Source organism: Rhyacophila brunnea, unplaced genomic scaffold, assembly GCF_057557595.1.
Source record: "Rhyacophila brunnea isolate RB1 unplaced genomic scaffold, BYU_Rbru_1.0 scaffold_6, whole genome shotgun sequence".
Taxonomy (NCBI): domain Eukaryota; kingdom Metazoa; phylum Arthropoda; class Insecta; order Trichoptera; family Rhyacophilidae; genus Rhyacophila; species Rhyacophila brunnea.
In genome coordinates this window covers 13223734-13239256 of record NW_028233276.1, presented here as the reverse complement: position 1 = coordinate 13239256, position 15523 = coordinate 13223734, and the positions used below count along the sequence as shown (strand labels likewise).

At 29.6% G+C, this 15523-nt stretch overlaps 1 protein-coding gene across 1 annotated transcript in view; it reads left to right on the top strand.

The window, feature by feature from the left end:
* Positions 1 to 4646: 4646 nt before the first annotated feature.
* The window catches only part of LOC147065215 (potassium voltage-gated channel subfamily KQT member 1-like), a 306976-nt gene continuing 296099 nt past the window's right edge, over positions 4647 to 15523 (top strand). The window contains exon 1 of the mRNA XM_085956690.1: positions 4647 to 4854. Coding sequence (XP_085812816.1) covers positions 4647 to 4854 — 208 coding nt within the window. The remainder of the gene's footprint in view (positions 4855 to 15523) is intronic.

Here is a 15523-nt window from a genome sequence, read left to right as displayed (position 1 = left end):
ACACTCCTTAAACGTTATAGATAATCTATTTATATAATTTTGAAGCCTTATTATCCTTTATATTTATTTTAAACATTTAATGACTGCATAAAGTATTTTTGTTACATAAAATAGTATTCTTTTAAACCTCTCGCGCTAATGTTTTAGAATATAGTCATATTTCGGTACATGAATGTGCAGTGGTGTTAAGATTTTTTACATTTATTATTTTTTAATCGCATTTATAAAACCATTAGTATAATTTATGACGAGATAATTTTAGTAAAATATTTACGATAAAAAATTATATTGATAATCTCTGTGATCCCAAATTTGACAAGAATTAGTCATTTTATTATTCAAAAAATCGGCAAGATCAACACATTTGAAGATGATTCTAAAGATATTTATTATAAGATATGTCTTTGGCCATTCAAGTGTGATAAACATTTTATGAATAATGATTGCTTTATAATAATTATTGACCTAAGAATAAGGTAGTGTTTTTTTTTAAATACGCCATTTCTTTTGTCATTCCCCAGTGGTTAAGCTACAACATACGGCCGTAGCCATAAATTGACAAACTAAAATTGAAATAGGGAGTAAAATGATATTGACGCGCGTGTTTGAACATGTTTCGTTTAAAAAAAAAATCGGTTAGGTACATGTGTAGATCTACCATCGTAAATTGGCAGCCGGTCGAATTTGAAACTAAAATTGTCTATCGAGGATAAATTTGTCACAAATGCCATTTAATTTTACAACATGTTTCTCGAATTATGGATTGCGCTTGCGTTTATTTAGCTCTCATGGCGTCAAAATATCAAAATCACATTATATTTAGTGTTGATAAATAAAATATACCTACTTATTAAAAAAAGAGATCAACAAGTGAAAAAACCTTTTTCCTTAAATAAGGAATGTACCTAATACATAATTTTATATTTGATATAGTATTTTATAATCGAATGAGTGTTTGTTGCTAATTTAGGTAGGTACGCTATTTTTCTTGCTCGCAAGATTTTTATTGTTTGTACATTTGAAAACATAAAGAGCATTTTAGATTATTAATAAACGAATGTGACCTTTTAATATTCGACATTATTCGATAGCTACTTAGCACCAATTATTTGGTAAGTATTTAAAGTAAACTATATTTTAATATAATCAACAACGAATTATGTCTCCACGAAGAAATTAATGTAGACATCCGAAAATAATTCCGGGCGATTGGGCGTTATGACAAATTTATTCCAGACTGAGTCAAATGTTTACATTTTGAAACGTCAGTGTGCAGGATTCGGGGTATATATTTTGTTTTTGAAAATACAGAAGAAATAAGTATAGTGCATAATGGCAAGTAGTTCTAAAACAGTTCGTGGAAATGTCAGAGACATCATTCTAAAAGTATGGCAATTCTGCGATGACGAAAAGGGACAAAACGAAATGATTATTTATATCGATAATGGAATACAACGGCAAGTCGCCATGACAGTTGTTCAGTGTTACCAAGTTGCATTTATATTACAACGCAAGTTATTTCTTATTTTTTTTAGTTTTGTTCAAAGTTATGATATAAATAAAAATTAATGTCGGATAGCAATATAAATGAATACTTACTTATTATTTGTGTATGTAAACGGATTTATAAAGAAATTTAGTGTATCAATTAAACTGACATTTACAAGTTTGAATTCCATAATATGACCTCGACTGGTTTTATTTTTACTGTAAATGGTCCTAAGAGTGACACAGAATTGGATGATAGTCTATCTGGAATTGAACCATTATAATAGTAGTTATATAATTTCTACATTGTTTGTGTAATTTATAGTTTGTTATCGTGTTTTATTTAAAATTCCATTGATTTTGATACTGTTTTACTGTCTTTAGAGTGAATTTAATTTATTTTCGCCTTTTTTATTATATTTTTTCCATACATACACAATACTACTTTATATTTTACAATTTATGATTTTTCCAACTATGCATTTCTTCCTCATGATTATAAAGAAAGTAACGCGTTTTTATTTTGATTGTGTTTATTTTTTATTTTAATATTTTTGTACATAAATCTACTACCAATAAAAATGTATAAATAACCAATTTTGTGTTAGTTATGGCAACATTCTCAATGTCATACTAGCGCCCTCGCTGAAACGCCAATTTATGATGGTAGATCTATAACAACAATACTTTATGCAGTCATCAAAATATGTTTGAAATAAATATAAAGGATAATAAGGCTTCAAAATTATATAAATAGATTATCTACAACGTTTAAGGAGTGTCCAGGATCATGGTTTGAAAATACGATAAAACTCAATTTTGACCTACGACGAGCATGTCCCCCCTTAAGTAAAAATCTACATATTTTAATAGATATGTTTTTCTAAATCCTTATGATTAAATAACACAGTATCTTACCATGTGTGTTGTTATGCAATTGTAATTCCAATATTTGTATGTATTCTACCATTTTTTTTTTAAATATTTTGATCAATAGACTCATACAAAATAATCTCTAATAAAATACAATTAAGATAACTCCAGTGTGTAATTTTTATTATTTACATTGGAAGCAGATTTTATAAACAGATTAGCAATGCATTAGGAATTTTCAGATTTGTATACACAGTGCATTAATTACTGGTTTGTAATAGTCTAAGAAGTTTTTACAGTAATAAATCTTTTAAACTTAGATTATTCATTCCAGACGAATTTTAAATATTTACTATATGAATGTAAATAATATCTTGATTTTAAAACTATGTGTGTAAACAGTACTGTATTAAAAAATCTTAATTATGTTCTTTCAGTGGGATTAAACAAATAAAATTCTGGCAGCTGTTCATAAAAATACCTAAATATAATTATGATTTCTATTTGTTTTATTTAAACATTTTCAATAGAGATTTAATTTTTATTTTGTCTTCTATACGCTGTTGGTAAACTACGATGATAGTGCTAGTTATTGCACATACTTCGAATGCATTATGATAAAATGATTGTTATATATTGAAATAAATGGTTATAATTTCAGTCAATATTTCAAGAAAATACAATAATTAGTCCCTCGAGCTTGTTTCACGGATAGTTTTCTATGGCGCAATTTGCTTCTTTGTCATGAAAGATTAATTATAATTCAGAATGTTATATTATTATTTTTTTCCGACCATATCCGATCCTAATAAGTTCATATGGACCTCCACAGAGTGGAGATTTGTATTAACAGATTAGTATTATTATTTCACAGGTAAAATATGTTATAATTTATGTTATTAATATTTTAATGACACTACAATATTTTTCAATTTTTTTTGACCTTTTTCATATTATGTCTACAAATAAAATAATTTTTAATTTAGGGTTGAGGGAGCGGCAGACACCCTTAGTGGGTCCCTGAGAACAGTGATAGTTTCTCTATCTCTATAAATTCAATGATGGAGAGTGCCAATTATAATGTATTAGTATTTTGAATTATTATTCATTATTCATGCTAATTTCAATTAATTTTAACAGTATCTACGTGTGCATACCTTAAAATTACTTATGATATAGCATCAATAGATAATATTTTGAATATAACCCAACCTGCAGACCATATAATAGACAACATTCTAATAGAAAATACACTGTGCTAACCACTAAAAACAAAAACCAAAAAAACACGCGATTTTGACATGAGTCGAAAATGTGTAGGCATGTAGAAAATTATAAAAAACGTTTATTGAGTCATACGGCTGTCGATGCAGCGCGGTATGCGTGAGGTGAACCTATTGTTGTTCTGGTGATTTCGGCAGATTTTGCTAACTGACAATGTTCGTTTAAAGGTTCAAATGCGCTACGGGATTGGGAGCATCAGTCTGATAACATTTTAAATACCAAGAAAAACGACATGATGTGATCATAATATATTTTTACCTTTAGTCTATTCGCTGCCCAGCACATGCCCAGAAACATTTATGTCAGGAAATTAAAATTCTTTTTTATGTAATTGTATTTTAATTGATTGGCAAATAAAAATATAACCACTAATGTTCTTAAACATACAAACTATAAGTACATACAAATCTTACTAATAATCCTTTAAGATAATATTTTAATATTATTAATTTAAATTTCACTAATTACTATTATTTTTTTTGTTTCAGGATAAAAAAAAACTACGCTACATAATATGTGTCATAAATTCATTAAATTTTCAATAAGATTAATATTTTCAAACATAGCTACTTACTTTAAAAGTAAACTACTTAATAAATAAAAATCAATATTCTACTTTATGTACTAGAACTTATTTACTAGAAAAGAACCTCTACTCTCAATCAAGCTGTTGATGAGAGTAATATTATATAAACATATTGACAAATAATATTCAATAACAACAGTGAGTACTTAATTGAATTAAGTAAATATGAATTTACAAAACTGTGATATAAGTATAAAACAATATATAAGTAAGATATAACTTTATTGGCAATGAAATGACAAAAGTAGTGTTTTTTCATTAATAAATAATTGAATCGATTTAATTAAAAGAACAATAAAGAATTTAAAAGTGTCATGAAGGAAGTTTAATTAGCAATCTCTAAACGATACTCCGATGGGTTAATCTAATTGATGGGATAGTGAGTATAAAAATTGGGTCCCTTACGAATGGTGTCATGTTGGAACGTGGAGCAGTGGGCCCCGGGGTGGGTCCCCGCCGCCCTATGGAGAGGCTTGTCGTGGAAGAGGCTCAATCGTTGCTACCCGGAAGCCGGGGTACCCATGCAAACCCCGGAAGACCGTCGGATCCGTCACCCCTTAGTGAGACCTGTTCGGCTGGACTCACAGATACTGCGCCTGATACACTAACTGCTGCCAGTGGAGGTGAGTTATGATCTTTTCAGTATATTCAGAATCTCTTTTCTTGTTCATGTAGGAAATATGAAGGAAATCATAGGATGAACATATTACGGAAATCGCACAACGTATTCACATAAATACTGACACTTATGTATGTGGTTACGATCAGATGACCACTCAAGCTATAGCGGCGATTTTCCTTGACGCTGATGTCGCCATCAATTCGTCAGAAGATTAAAACAGTTCAAATTAGTCATACAATTATTAAATTACCTTTACCAAAATTTCCCATAAATTAAGTAGGTATATAATTGTGCCATAACAACATCCATACAACTATAGATCTAACAGTAAAAGTTGTCCGCTGAGTGACGGTGCCACATGCTAATATTTTACATATTTATCATTCAATACTTTTTATACTGTGATTAGCTTAGTACTAAATTCGAATACCGGACAATTTATGATGATTTATCTATAACATCAAAGTAGCATATGACATAATCATGCAAACAGATACGTATTTTTTCATGAAAAAACAGCTTAAATTAATGTTATTTTATAATTTATATCACCAATGTCATCTTAAATAACAATTGTTTTAAAATTTTATTTATTCAATGAATAATTCTCAAGATTTAAGAATGTAACATTCTTTATAATTAACTATTTCTTTTATTCAACAAATAATTCACAAGATTTAAGAATATAATATCATCCTGATTATTAAACCTACTCATCAGCGTGTGAGACACTCAATACCTGTGAGAAATATATTATAACCACTGGAAAAGTCGTTTTGAAAGAAAAAGAACGTGACGCACGGAAAAATGAGCGTCGTAGTTTTTTGAAAATATTTGGAGATACCTACGTATTGTTTAATTTATTAAAATGTAAATTATCAAAAAAAAATGTCTCAAATTGCAAGCTTTGTATTTTTAAATTACGTGCGGAAGTAGGGCGGGCCAATGAATTTAAATATAAATTTGATTTTTTTTCGATTAAAAATATTCACACATTGCCAATAAAATGAACCCTATTGTAGGGTGAGTAAAAATAAAATGTTCGAGATATAAAAATCACGTTAAAAATTGTACCCTAGCGGCCGACTCAAACATTTCTTTCATATTTGCATTTTCACGGTTGTATGCGAAAAAGATTGTAAAACAGGGGCGTGCAAATTATAATATTTTAATAAATAATAATAAAACAATACATAATTACTTCTGATCTTTGATTCATTTTTTTTATATTCTTTGCGCTGAAACAGATATTAAGATATACTAATCTAGTTATAATATTTAGTGTTTAATACACTTCAAACTTTTTAATAAAATAATGAGTGCCATCTTCAAAGTTCTACTTTATTGTTTTGAAATTAAATAATAAAGTTGTGACATGAAATTATTATTATTTTCTTTCAATAATTATTATAAAACAGTAGCGAAGGGTGGAGGTAGGCTTTTTAGATCCGCCATAAATAGTACACATTAAAGTTTATTAGTCATACGTATTTGTTTTTTATTAAACTAAGACTACAATTTAAAAATAGTCTTGGATGGTTTTTAAAATCTAATTAAACCATGAGAAAACCAAGCCATAAGAGATAATAATCAAAACATACTTCATTATTGATTAATTGAATATAACGCAAAAATTTTTAGTACTTTTAGTACTCAATTAATATATGCCTAAACCGAACTGTGAGAGATACAAAATAGTATTCTATCTATACAAAATCCAAAGTTATGTATGATTTAATTGCATAATTTTAGATATCTTATAGATTTATATGAGTATTTTTTTTATTATCTTCTATTATCGTTTGGTTTTCGCAGGGTTTAATTGAATTTTAAAAACTTACCAACACCATCAGTAAATTGTAGTCTTGTTTCAATGGAAACAAATACGTAGGTATGACTAAAAAAGTTTAATATGCACTATTTATTTATTTACAAATAACATTGATAAAATTGGTCAAAAATAAATCTAGTATAATTTATACTATTTAAGACATTTATTGTTAATATTGATACGGTCAATCTTGGAAATACATAAGTTTAATGGAGTATATAATATTGTAATACAAATAATAATGTGAATTTAATATGAGATTGCTGTTTCTGATAGTAAAGACTTATAATAAATATAGAATAAATGGGTTAGCGAGATTTAAAATAGTAAAGCAAATCGTGGTGTACCTACTTATGATCTTTCCGCTTCATAAATCTAATTAGTCAGCCAAATATGAAACTGCCGTAAAACGTATGAGATCATGGTGGAATTACTTTGTTAATAGTATGAAGTATTGTATTTTCCAATCTTTCTCATTTTTATTAATTTATGTGAAAAAATAAAATGAATCGGCAACGTACACATGGGTATAAATCAAACTTCATTCAAACTCAGTTTATTTCTAATGTAGTTATTTGTTATTAAAAGTATTTTTTCTGTTTTATTTTAATTTCCATAAAAATTGATAAAAAAATCAATCCCGAAAGCTTCGAGATTATGTTTATCAATCCCGGGATTCATAGGTATCGAAAATAGCTCGGGATCCCGGGATTGGAATCCTTAGTCGTAATATGTTAAATATCTACATTTTTTTCAAATGTGCAAAAGTATTATATTAATATAAACCTACTTTAGATTTTATCGAATTTGTACATTGTACACGGATTCGACGATTACATGAATTCGGAATGATATACATAATGTATTGTAATATACACCAAATTCAAAATACTACCTAAAGAGGTAGACATGAGAAATGTATCAAAAGCTCTGGCGTTCAAATGCTGGCTTGATGTGAATCGATTAGTCGGTATGGAGGTGGGCACTTATTTATTGGCGAAGCTTTTTGCTGTGAGGCTGCTAATAATAATTGCAGACTGCCAATCGAAAGTCGATAATAAATCAGGCTATTTAGGACTTTCTTCACATACCTACTTATTACGAGCGTCCTTGATTTATTATGAAGTATTAGAACTTTTAAAATAATATATTACTGTACCTGTACGTACAAGTATATTATATTTTTATGTTATGGCTATCGTGAACATCCGTTATTTTATACTGAGGATAGTCCTTTAATTTATATCTTTTGGTCGTAATAGATTTTTGGGTTTCCACCGCGTTTACTTCTTTCTTCCAGAGATATCTCTTGATAATGACCTCCGCAACGAGCCCGAAACGTCGAAAAAAGAAGGAAGAAGTACACGCGGTGGAAACCCAAAAATCTATTACGATGAAAAACAACCTTGAAAGTCTCAAATATTATAGATCTTTTGGCTTTAGATTAATTTTGTTTTAAGAAATCCATTTTTATTCTTTATTCGGTCGTTTGAAACATAGAGTATAGACAGTCTGTCTTAGACGCCGTACCTACTCATGATTTACATTGTCAAAAAAATATTTAAATACAACCTTCAAACATTTCGATAGATTTTTCACCTAACGGAATAAATTTTCCTTTGATATGACACATATTGCATTAAAATAGATTTCCCCAAAAGTTCTTATTACTTTTAATTATTTCAATTTTCGTCTGACTTATTTGGTCGAACTAATTGCTTCAATATGAACATCAACTACACATTTACACGTTTTTTTACTAATATTTTCTTATAGGTGATAAGACGTACTTTAAACATAAACAACCCGTTTAAATGGGGTTTCACCAGTATCTCTACCTTTCATTTTGTGGTAATGCCTTCTGCTGATATTGCATGTGATTTTTCATCAGATCCATTTGAATATTTTAAAGTCGTCAAATCTTCCGTTTTTTTTATTACCATACAGTGTATATAGATGGGTTTAAAAATATTTAACGCAATCTATTTTATTTTACTACGCCTCTTCAGATTTTTAATTATTTTTCCAAAGAATTATGGGTCATTGTAGTTATGCATAAGTTCTCTACTCTACTCTCAAATGTGTTAATATAAACCTCCACTCTGTGTGATGATCCTATTAGGATTGGACATGGTGAAAAGAAAAAAGACAAAAAGAAATTCAGTTAATTTGAGTACGCGTACTGCACCTGAGACATTCCAAGTTATAAAAAAAAATGCTTCACACGAAACGTAGGGTCTCATGATACGATAGATTAAGATCGGGTATGGTGCAGGGTAGATTTGGTTTTGTGAGACCGTTAACTATGATATTAAATTTAAATTTTGTCACATTGAAGGTTTCAACAGCTCTATGATATACGTGAAAAAAGTTGTATCGTTTGTATTATTATTTATGACCGAGTCACAAACGACTCACTGAAAAATTATGTCTTCGCATTTTATATACACATATAGTTTATAATTCTGTAAAGTTTTGTTTACTCAAACATCCAATATACTTTAATTATTTATAAACTAGCCAACATTTTCAATTAATTGAGCAGTCTCTATAGTTATATTTCCTCGTAATCAGTGACGTCCCCAGACAAAATGCCGCCCCTGTGCTGGACCATTATGCCGCCCTATTTTTTTATACAATAATTTTTATCATCAGTGCTCGTGTCGTATTTGGTCACCAAGGACGTCGAAGGGCGACGGAAGTAAACTAGACATCGCCAACCCGACAAAAAAATACAGTCATGTTAAACCTTTTATGTCAATTAATACGTTTTGTTTCTAACCGGTGAGCTGATTTTTTTAAAGGAAAGATATTTTCGTTATTAAGTACTCAGCTTTGGTAGCTATTTATATATATACAAAATGATAATCCTCGATTTGCCGCCCTTCGGGTAACTGCCGCCTCCAAGCGACGCTCAATTTGCCTACCCCCACGGAACGTCACTGCTCGTAATTCACTCAAATTATCCCATTATTATTTAATGTAAACGTACATTACATCCAAACTAAATATACTTATACTGCAATGTGTTCATTCCGCGAATAAATTAATCTCGAGGAATGCGTCTTAAATTTCTGGAAATGCGTGTGGGTTTACACAACAAACTGGTATATGTATAATAAATGAGTGTGTTGTAAATAGGGGTATCAAAAAAAATGTTAATACTATTGATAGGTACCTTTTGGGGTGAATTGAACGAAGCAGGTCACTTGGAGATATTTATTTATTTAAAAGCAACATTGTGGATAACAACAAATTAGAATTCAGGACGGTCACAACGTGAAATTTAAACTAAAAAAGAACTGGTTCTAATCAAATGGTTTAAACTGGATAGATCCAGGAAGGCCAACGTGCCCCAGATGTATTTATTTATATTAATTTTAATCATAAATTGACTGACATACGATATTATACTTATAAAAATAACAATCACTTGGATGTGTAAATTATACATTTTTTTCTTTTTCCACAAGTAATGTATTTTACCACGTTTTTATTAGCTCGTATTCTTGTTTGTCCAGTACAAATTTTTTCCTGTGTGTCCAGTCCTAGCAACTATATTATTAATATATACGTGAGTTACTATGAAAATCAATATGGAATGTCAAAATGACATTTCAGTATTCTATATTTATTCTATATTTATTCAGTATTTCTATCAAGTACAAAAAAAGTATTTATTAATACATAGAATTGTCAAGTTTATATGATTCAACAGAAAATATAAAAACGTGGTATATAAAAAGTTTTTTTTTATCTTGTAATTATTTTTAATATAAAACCCTATTTCAGTCTGATAGACATTTTTATTTCTTTTTGCTAAATATTTTATTGAAAATCGTGGACATTTGTGTCCACTAAAAACTATTTTTCCCACTGCTTTTTTAGCTCGAGAGTTTCTACTAATGTTTCTAGACTGTCTACTGATATTTTCCTTTAGAAAAAAAAATTGGACCTGCATACTAAAAGCATGCTATTTTTTGAAGTTATACTTCTTTTGGCGCGTTTGGGAAATCAGATCAGAGTGTATTTTTAATTAGTTTGAAAAAAATGCACTCGATTCGATTCGAACCACCGATTGTTCGGTTATCAGCCGAACACACTACCTTTACGCCACAGTATGATACTGCAATAGTGACGATTATGCAGTATAAAATTATAGTTTAGAATTGTTCCATTGCCTAGGCAGCGAATTTATTATTGTCGGCCATTTTCAATTCCTTACGTAAACAAACGATTAAACGTCAGAGTGACAGTTGATACTTTAAAAATAAAATAAAATAAAAAAAACTATTATTGGTTGCTAAGTGGGTATTAGCAACTAAATTATTAATATTAATATATACGTGCGTTACTATGGAAATCAATATGAAGTGTCAAAATGACATTTCAGTATATTTATTCAGTATTTCTATCAAGTACAATTTGTTTTGATCGTTTAAGCTAGTCAAGTCAAGTTTATATGATTCAATAGAAAATTTAAAAACGTTGTAAGTATATAAAAAGTTCTTTTTATCTTATAATTATTTTATTAAACATACGTAATAATTGAAATACTATTTATAGAATTATCGAATATTATTTGTCTTATAATTCTCCTAATTTAAACGATGTTATACAGTACTAAAATGCAAAATTATAGTATTTTGATGTACTGTATAATATGTTCCGTATCGTCAATATTACAAAACCAAAATTATAGTCTAAAATATAATTATATTACATATTTTGCATAATGATGGTTAATTTCTGTGGTTGGCAACCATGTCTAGAAACCTCCAATTAAACACAATTCTACCTGTGGGTCTATTCTATACTTATCGAACACTAAATTGATAAATAGTATAAAACTTAGGGTAGGTTTGTATCAAAATATTAGCACTTATTGTAACAATTACACGAAGCCGGTTTTTATTGTTGCAATAAGTGCGATATTTTAACAACAGCAAGATAGGTGCTGTTAAAATATAGCACTTATTGCAACAATAAAAACCGGCTTCGTGTAATTGTTACAATAAGTGCTAATATTTTGATACAAACCTACCCTAAGTTTGATAATATTTTTCACTTTATCACTTTAGCGGTCGATAAGCATAGAATAGACCCACTGAAATACTTAGCCAATAAATAAGTAATTCAATTCACTTTTGATTATAATTTAGATTAGATTTAATAGTATCGTACGGGTGACGTTAGATGTAATATTTACCCCACACGCATTTGGCATATAAGCTTTCTCAAAAAAAATGCCTTGCAATCATTGTGTCACACTAATCACATTGTTTTTACTGTGACTAATTTTGACACCCACAGCAACATTATTCTAGAACAAAATGGCGCATGTTTTAAACGTGAAAGGCGTTCTTATCAAAATGTTATATCTGTCATAAACACAAAAGCGAAATGGCTCGCGTGTTATTGGTGCAATCTTGCGACGTAATCTAGGCGGAGTGACTATTTCTGGAATTATTTTTTTTAATGAATCGTTGGTCAATTATTATTCAAACCTGCCATCTTATCGCCACTGTCGGCTGGTTAATTTATTAAAGTACATCGGTGTCTAATTGTCGATAGGTTTTTAAAACACACAAGACAAGTTCTAAGACTAGATAATTTAAAATAACACACCATATTGTAAACATATCCGACAGGGTTTCTACAAGAATTAGTATGTTTTCTTAAATTGGCCCAAAGCTTACTTCTCAAGCCTTGTCAGAAGTTTTATAGATAATACGAAATGGTCTGATTCTTTTACTAGTTTTCGTAGTTCGCCCGACCGTTTATAGCTAACTTGTATTGAATACTAAATATGATCTGCTCTATTGTATATATATGATATACTGTTTGAATGTTTTGAACCTTAAACCAACCATATTACAAAAATATTTGAATAGAGAGGGACAAGGCTATACCTCAGTTGAGGCATGGTCTAAAAAGATCGTGGCTAGGCGATGCGCAGATTGCGCAAATGTCACGTGCCGAACGAAATATAATTTGTCATATAAATCCAACATGCGTCCATTTAATGATATGTTTATTGTTCTATTAGTAACAATAATAATATATTCATTGACATGTTTTCTTTTTCAAGTAAATAGGTAACGTTTTTTAGTCATCTTTACACGATTTTAGAATTAATACCCCCGTCGCCACCACGAAACAAATTGACGTGTTCACAGCTCGACTTTCGCTCTACAATTGCCAGCGAGTCCAAAATTTCGTCGCACCTATAGTTGAAAATTATTTGCCGTTTCACTGAAGTACCGACTTAAGAAAATAAATATTTTAGTAAAAAAAAATATAACATATTGTGCAATATGCGATATCAGATATCGGCGATGATTCCGGATATTCCCCTGTCTGTCGCTATTCTAAATAGGGGTGGAGTAATAATTAAGCTCACACTGGTCTGTGAGATTATTAAGCCAGGAAATTCTTATTATTACAAGGTCTTGCTTAACGGATTGTATGATAATTTGCAAGAGTTGATATCTCTTGGGTTGCCGCATCATGTGGCCAAATTATGGCAACCTTCTGGCTTATATTTATTTCATTTCTTTCGTCATAATTAGTATTATGTAATTTATACTTTAAACTACACAATCACAAGTGTATGAATCATTGGGCATAACATTTTTAGACTCAATTTTGTAAAGAAGATCTTCTTCGATGTCGTTCAGTAAAAACACTTTTGTTATTTCGTTACAGGTATCGATTTAATTTTACAGAAAGTTAGCGTGTGACAAAGTACGATGACTCCCAAATGTTCAAAATTCGTGTTATTATGCGTAGAATCAACAGTATGTACAATTTAAGCAATTATGTAATTATTTTAATTGCGTGTTTAACAAAGGAGTTGAAGCCTTTAAAAGCTATCTTTCGTTTTCCTATTTGTACCTTAAATACATTAAGCTTTTAGTTAAATCATATAATTAAACCTACATGAAGATATCATTAAATCTGTAAAATTAAATTGATTACTTATGCATATCAAATTTGTCATTAACATTAACATTAACAACTAATCATTAAGAGTCATATGCATATTTATCATTATTTAAATACATGGGGCACCTAACAGATTAATAAATAGAATTTAGATATTATGCTATACCTCAATACGATGTATCTATAGTCTAAGCTCAAAACGCTACATTTTAACGCATCGTTTTGAATGTGTGAGTGTCCTACGAAAATGAACCACACATTATAGACGTGCAATAATCTGTGTTGCAACCTTCAAATACACCAATATTGAATGAGCGTTAGTACATAAACCGAGAGCAGTTGTCAGAATGAAGAAAAATTGTATTGAACATACATAATTTTGAAAAACACTTTCTGAGAAAATATATTATAACCAATAGAAAAAAATCTTTTTTTTTTTTTTTTAAAGTAACCACCCCGGCCGGGAATCGAACCCTGCATCTCCTGGGTTTACGCCCCGTCCGTCGCATTTACCTCTATGCTACGCAGTAACATAGTAATTGCGACAAATTTTAACTATTGGCCTCTTTAATACCTACTCATCAGTGTTCTTCCAAATGAAGCTACTTTGGCAATCGGTTTTTGTTAACAAAATTATGTATGTCCAATAATCAGAATGGTGCATTCTTAAATCTTGTGAATTATTCGTTGAATAAAAGAAATAGTTAATGAAAATCGTATTCTTAACATGTGTTTAAGTTCCCATATTCTTCCACACTCGAGATCGGTTGCTTGTTACTCCACACCCGTTAGGTATTTCGAGTCACATTAATTCTATGTTCTCTGACGTGGGTTATGAATTATACGTTGCATGAAACGCGTTGAATGAAATTACTAGACTGCAACTACTGTTTGCTTATAGTAATATCTATCAACATAAAATTGAACTAACAATCTCAGATGATAATTAAGTACTCGTCACTCGAATTTATTGCATTAGCTATAATAATTAGTCGATATCAAACCTTTCAATCAAGCAGTTTAAAAAAATCTCTGAATTGAATATTCATTCCAAGTATACTGTGTTTGTCCGAGAATGACGTAAAACTATTAAATACTTAAGGGCGGACGTGCTCAGCGTGGGTCAAAATGGAGCTTTTTTTCTATTTTCAAAGCATGATCCTGGACATACCTTAAACGTTGTAGATAATCTATTTGGATAATTTTGAAGCCTTATTATCCTTTATATTTATTTTGTTTTGTTATACCGTTTAAAAAAAAAAGATTTTTTTTTCGGTTAGGTACATGTTCAAACACGCGCGTTAACATTATTTTACTCCCTTCTTCAATTTTAGTTTGTCAATTTATGGCTACGGCCGTATGTTTTAGCTTAACCACTGGGGGATGAAAAAAGAAATGGCGTATTTCAAAAAAATACTACCTTATTCTTAGGTCAATAATTATTATAAAGCAATTATTATTCGTAGGATGTTTATCACACTTGAATGGTCAAAGACATAGCTTATAATGAATATCTTTAGAATTATCTTCAAATGTGTTAATCTTGCCGATTTTTTGAATAATAAAATGCCTAATTCTTGTCAAATTTGGGACCACAGAAATTATCAATGTAATGTTTTATCGTAAATATTTTACTAAAATTATCTCATCATAAATTATACTAATGGTTTTATAAATGCGTTTAAAAATTAATAAATGTAAAAAATCTTAACACCACTGCACAGTTATGTACCAAAATATGACTATATTCTAAAACATTAGAGCGAGAGGTTTAAAAGAATACTATTTTATGTAATAAAAATACTTTATGCAGTCATCAAATGTTTAAAATAAATATAAAGGATAATAAGGCTTCAAAATTATATAAATAGATCATCTACAACGTTTAAGA